Source organism: Suncus etruscus, chromosome 13 (genome assembly GCF_024139225.1).
Source record: "Suncus etruscus isolate mSunEtr1 chromosome 13, mSunEtr1.pri.cur, whole genome shotgun sequence".
Lineage (NCBI taxonomy): Eukaryota > Metazoa > Chordata > Mammalia > Eulipotyphla > Soricidae > Suncus > Suncus etruscus.
This window is the reverse complement of record NC_064860.1, coordinates 41,977,512-41,984,061: the sequence shown is the minus strand read 5'-3', so window position 1 is coordinate 41,984,061 and position 6,550 is coordinate 41,977,512. Positions and strand designations below refer to the sequence as shown.

General features: G+C 47.7%; 1 protein-coding gene across 1 annotated transcript in view; it reads right to left on the bottom strand.

The window, feature by feature from the left end:
- Positions 1-6,261, bottom strand: part of KCNE1 (potassium voltage-gated channel subfamily E regulatory subunit 1) — a 6,677-nt gene extending 416 nt beyond the window's left edge. The window contains exons 1-2 of the mRNA XM_049785831.1: positions 6,213-6,261; positions 1-167 (exon numbers count right to left, since the gene is read on the bottom strand). The exon at positions 1-167 is cut by the window's left edge and continues 416 nt beyond it. Coding sequence (XP_049641788.1) covers positions 1-104 — 104 coding nt within the window. The 5' untranslated portion in view covers positions 105-167; positions 6,213-6,261. The remainder of the gene's footprint in view (positions 168-6,212) is intronic.
- Between the last annotated feature and the right edge of the window lie 289 nt (positions 6,262-6,550).

Here is a 6,550-nt window from a genome sequence, read left to right as displayed (position 1 = left end):
CTGCGGGTCAGGCCTGTGGTGCTGTTGCCATTCTGAGGACCAGTCCCCTGCCACATGCTGGTAAGCAGGGCTGGAGGCACAGAGGTGCTGTTTGGTGCCAGCATTTCAGGTGGACTCTAAGGTCTACTGGTGGAGCGTCACCTTCTGGGTGGTGCGGGGAATGCAACCTGAAATGAAAAAAAAAAAAAAATAAACACATTGACTCTCTCCTATCTCTTTCTTCTCTCTCTCTCTCTCTCTCTCTCTCTCTCTCTCTCTCTCTCTCTCTCTCTCTCTCTCTCTCTCTCTCTCTCTCCCCTCTCTGTCTCTGTCTCTGTCTCTGTCTCTCTCTCACAGACACACACAATGTTGAAAAGCTGCATATCTCAGGTGAAGGGGAACCCAACCGACTGTTGGTCATCATCTGGGTTCTGATTACTTTTACTTTTGACTTTTTTCCCTTCCTCTCGCCTTCCCCAAAAAGTGCTCCCCCAATCCCCACCTTCTGAGCTCACTCTCTAGCAGTGACCCCAGGATCTCCTGTGTGGCTCAAAATCAGTTTGAGTATGACCACTAAGAACAAGAAGATATTTGCCAGGGACCCTTCATTGCCTGTCAGTTGGGGGTCATGCACCTTCCTCCAGGTTCACTTCCTTTAAAATGCCACAGTGCTACCTGGCCACCACAGTTTGATACTGTTAGACTCAAATGGATAAGATCAAGTAGGCCCACATCAGAGCTCACAGAAACTGCACTCGACAAAAGAGAGTGGATTTGCCCAATGAGACAATATCTCCTTTCAAAAAGAGAGATAGTACAGTGAGCAAAGCACTTGCCTTGCATGTGGTCTACCTGAGTTCAATCCCTGGTATCCCAGATGGCCCCTTGAGCACCACTGGGGGTAATTTCTGAGTGCAGAATCAGGAGTAAACTCTGAACATCTCCAGGTGTGCCCCCCAAAATAAAATAAAAATAAAATAAAAAAGAAGAGAAAAACAAAACAAAAACTTCAACTATAGGGGCTGGAGTGGTGGTGCAGTGGTAGGAAGTTTGCCTAGCACATGCTAACCTAGGACGGACTGCGGTTCTATCCCCTGGCATCCCATATGGTCCCCCAAGCCAGGAGTGATTTCTGAGCACGCAGCCAGGAGTAACCCCAGAGTGTCACTGGATGTGGCCAAAAGACAAACAAACAAAAAATTTAATCATCATAAACTCAAATTTTATTGTAGAAAAGGGAGTTCTCCGAAACTGACAGAGAGGAGACAGTGTCGTTAAGCCCAGCACAATGGAGTATGGTTCATTTGTATCAGGTAAAGCTGGACCTGCCCCCCAGGACCTGGATATGCCAGGTAAGCACCTGGGAAACTGGGGAGAGGCAAAGTGAACCAGGGTGCTGAGACTTAGGAGTCCCATCTCCCCCCATCGAGGAACCCCCACTTCAGACTCAACCACTTAGACACTCAGCCTCTGCAAGACCTTCTCCATGAAGACCAACTGGGCCTCGCATGATAAAAGGAAGAGGAATTTCTAAAAGTTTCTAGAAGTTTCTGCTGCTGCTTGAACTGGAAACTCCACAGACATTCTGGACATAGTCTAGGTGAGGCATATTTTTGTATGTTTGTTTTGGGGTCACACTGGACAATTCACAGGGCTTACTTTTGGCTTTGCAGTCAGGAATCACTCCTGGCAGGGTCAGGGGACCCTTTGGGATGTTAGGGATTGAACCTGGGTGAGCCAAGTTCAAGGAAATGCCCTCCGTGCTGAACTATCTCTTCAGACCTTTTTCCTTCAAAGCTTAGGCCCTGAGTTGCTGAAATCCTTCAGATTTCCAGGTGACAGAGGGGGGCATTCATCATGAGAGGTAGTAAGGCCCCCTACCCAGGACACTTGCTGCATTACATTGTGCTGCCGCAGAACCACAAACCCTTTTCAACTGCCTTCCCTTACATGTCCGAACACTGCGCCCCTCAGTCCTGTCACAAACTGGGGCTTTCAGACCAGATCAGTACCTGTGACCCCTTTCACTCCTTAAGGAGTTCCCTTAGAGTGGCTTCAGCCACTACCATTGAGCTTTCTTTGGAGATGTAGATTCCTGGGTGAGTGAAGGGTAGTGGGGGAAGATCTGAGTCCTAAACCCCAGACCAGTTAAAACCAACCACAGGGCACCTCTGACCTTCAGCTGACCCTTGCAGGAAGCAGGGGACTAACATGGGTCACACTGAGCAGTAACAGTTCCGGGTCATCTCCTCTCAAGACCAGACCATCTTACCACATCACTCAATCTCGGTAGTTTTGGAAGGCCATGTGGTAGATGAGTTGACTCGGGGATATATTGAATCTTACTAAGGCAAAAATTCTAGGCACTTCTTTTTCTTGAAGCAACAGTCACTGGCTTTCACTCTGGTACAAAAACATTAAGTACAGATTCTGATACATATTCACCAAATTTAATAGAGAAGCAGCCATAAGGTACACATGGGTGGAAACTGAGAGGTTTATGCTGAGTGAAATGAGTCAGAGGGAAAGGGATAGATATGGAATGATTGTACTCTTGTGGGATATTAAAAAATAAAGATATATGTTAATAATATTCAGAGACAACAAAGAAGAGGATCAGGAGCACCAGTTAATGGTAGGAAGCTTATTTCAAAGAGCAGGGGAGTGAAGTTAGGGCAGAGAAGGGAGCACTATGACAATAAGAGTTGGGAGTGATAACTCTGCACAATAACTGGGTTTTGAATGGAGATAAAGTGATATGCACAGTGCCCCTTCATTAACAATAGTGCAATGTCTAAAGGAGACAGAGAGAGAGAGAGAGAGAGAAAGAGAGAGAGAGAGAGAGAGAGAGAAGAAAATAAGTCTGCACCAGAGGCAGGAGGGGAGAGGGTGAGGGAAATGGGGGAAATTAGTGACAGGAAATGTACCCTGGTGAAAGGTATGAGGCATTGTATGACTGAAACTCAATCAAAACAATTTCATGAGAGAGAGAGAGAGAGAGAGAGAGAGAGAGAGAGAGAGAGAGAGAGAAAACCCACTGTATTATGAACAGCCTTCTAACCATGGTGTTTAAATAAAGTAATTTAGAAAAAAAAAAAGCCCAAGAGAGGCCTCCAGGGAGTGAGCTGGCTTGGCCCTGATCTTTTCCCAGCACTTGGAAGAATCACGGGGGTGTCGGGGATGTAGGATGAACATTCTGTCTGACAAGATCTAAAAGGTTCTGCTCTCTGCCCCTCCCTGCTGCTGTTGCTCTGGTGTCCCAAGAAAAGATTAGGAGCTTTCACCACCTCTGAGTGGTCACAGCAAGAAAGATCTAGAATGCAGAGGATGGAGAAGCAAGCCAAGAAGAGATGAGAGGAGCTGGCTAAACTACAGAGAGGGACAGAGTTACAACTCTCGAAGACAAAGAATAGATGAAACTGAATTTCATGCTGACCTTGCAGTTAGAAACTCAGCTCAACTCTTTATTGTGCTAAGGAAACTCAGACGGTTTCAGTATCCTCACATGAACGCTGGAAATAATGGGGTCCCCCTAACCAGCACCCCAGGGTTTGGGGTAGGTCAGAGACATTAGCCTCCACCACCTGGAGGTGCTTGGGGGACCGTATGGGATGTGGGGGATTGAAACCAGGTTGGCTGCATGTCAGGCAAGCTCCCTCTCTTCTGTCCTATCGCTCTGGCCCCCCCAATGCTCCACTTCCTTGTCTTTTGCTTTAGCCACACTTTCTGCAAGAGTCATGACTGCCATATTGGTTTATCTCAGTCCTATTGGTCTTCCCCACATTAACTACTCTACCAACCTGTAGGTATGTGACCCCCAAATTTACATGTCTTCTCCCCTCTCTGACAGTCTGATACCTTCTTTATGCCACTCAAATTCTAACTAGGATTGGGATCATCTGTACACTGCTCTGGGCATTTTCTTCAGGAAGGTCAAAGATTGGCTTGTTCAGCTTGGTCCCACCCAGTTCAGAAGATTTCATAGGTTGTGTTGACATGAACATGTACATGGAAATGAAACATGTTAGATAAAATAGGGCGACAATATGCACCTGAGAGCAAGTGACAGTCAAGTGAAAGACTCCAGAAAGTAAGTGTTGAGTAGCCAAATGGAAATATGTCAATCAAGTCTGTTTTTCATGAAGTAAAATAATTTTTATTCTTCCTTTGTCTAGAATTACTTCTGACATATATATATATATATACATTAAAATAAAAGCTTTTTTTATTTTATAAAATAAAAGTATATAGTTTTAACATGATTAGGAAGCTTTATTCCTTAAAAGATTTGAACCTAAATCTTTTAGTGGATGGTAGGTAATAAAAGTAGAATGTTCATTTTCTCTTTCTTTCTTTTTTTTTTTTTTGGTAGTTTTTGGGTCACACCCGGCAGTGCTCAGGGGTTACTCCTGGCTTCATGCTCAGAAATTGCTCCTGGCAGGCACGGGGGACCATATGGGACGCTGGGATTCGAACCGATGACCTCCTGCATGAAAGGCAAACGCCTTACCTCCATGCTATCTCTCCAGCCCCTCATTTTCTCTTTCAACTACTGGTAACCCTTACCCCAATTTTCATAATCGCTCTTATCACCTACATGTTAGTATGCTAACAGAGTGGTCTGATCCAGCTAATACAATGCATTGATATGGTGGTAGATAATGAATAAGCTTTGTTATTCATTCTCTTCATCGTTCATTGTTTTCCCCATAAAATAAAACACATAAACTTGGGAAGGTTGAGATATTGGCATATGTTGTTTGCCATTGTATGCAGGTGACTAGAATAGTGCCTGGCTTCTGGGAGAGACACAATACTCAATCACAGGAGGCAGGCATGCGTGTTGCAGGCAAGAACAAATAGATATGGCATTCAAGGACCACAAAGCCTGGAGAAACAGAGCGACATCACTTGAGACCTTGATTCTGCTTTATTTGAGGACCTCAGCAGACAGGAACATACCTCCCCATGTCTTCCAGCCTCACTCATGCTTCAAACAATCCACTTGCTCTAAAAACTGAGATGACCTTTGCAGAAAGAAGATTCCCAGGTGCCAACAGACCCAACAGGAGGTTGGTTTTTCTTTTTTTTGGGGGGGGGGGCACACCCAGTGATGCTCAGGAGTCACTCCTGACTCTGCACTCAGGAATTACTCCTGGTGGTGCTCCTATGGGATGCTGGGGATCCAACCCGCATTAGACACATGAAAAGAAAGTACCTTCCCAGCAGGAGAGTTTGAGCCCTTGATAAAAAGCTCAGAGACCAGGGTTCCAAAGCCTTGGGGAGTGGGTGAAAACGCAGCTCTGGGGCCTAGCACAGCCAAATTTATATCCCCGAGAGCTGGAAAGCTTTCCCTCAAAAAGATACACATATATTATTAATATTATTTTGGTTTTGCGGCGCTCAGGGCTTACTCCTGGCTGGCTCCGCTCTCAGAAATCACTCTTGGCAGGCTCAGGGCACCATTTGAGATGCCGGGTTCAAACCCGGGCCAACCGTGTGCAAGACAAACGCCCACCCTGTTGTACTATCACTACGGCCCCTGGAGACACACACACACATTCTTAAAAGGTCACAAATAGGCCAAAAAATCTGGGATGGCGCAGACTGTGGGACCCAAGACAGGTAGCTGCAAGCATGAACACACACACACACACACACACACACACACACACACACACACACACACACACGGACACACTGACACACACACACACACACACACACACACACACACACACACACACACGGACACACACACACGGACACGGACACGACCTCCCGATTTCTCAGCTCTACATCATGCTCCTCTATGCCCCATCCATGCCCAAACTCCAAGCCCCTTTTCTCCTTAGTAAGAAGCGAGGGAGCAAAACTATTCCCTTAGAGTTTGGCTGTATAGACGATTGAAGCTGAGCTAGCGCTCTTGAAACCCAATCCGTGTGGTTTGAGTTTTATGGAAAAGGGTCTCTCGCATGGTCCTTAGCGGGTGGCTATTTGACTTTCTCCGGGACCCCTGGGGAGGAAGCGACACCCGCGGCGGAGAGTCAGGAGCGTCCGGCTGAGCCAAGGGCGCTGCGGACCGCGCCCGCTAGAAGGATGGAGCGCGCCCAGCAAAGAGCCCTGAGCGCCCGGAGCCCTGGAGCTGCAGGGATCCCCAGCTGGAGCCGGGGATGAGCCGGCAGGGCGTGTGGGTGGGTGTCCCTCTTGGGGATTCCTTCCCGCACACTTACCTGATGTTGGGCGCCAGCCCGGGAGCCCGCGGTGCAGCGAATGAAGAAGGGTCGTTGGCGCAGGGCCTGGGCGGAGACCGGGCACCATCTCGGAGCGCAGCGGGCGGAGCCGAAGGGCACCCCGCCCAAACCTGCGCGGGCACCCACCAGAGCTCCAGGGTCCCCAGGGGTCGCCAGGCTAACCCAGGCATAAACTCTGACCAGGAGAAATTCTGGTCAAGAACGGCTGGAAGTTTAGGACAGTGGGTAGGGTGCTTGCCTGGTACAGTTTTGACAGTTTGGGATTCTATCCCAAATAACCCTCAGGCATTGCCAGGTGTGATCCAAAGCCCAAAAAG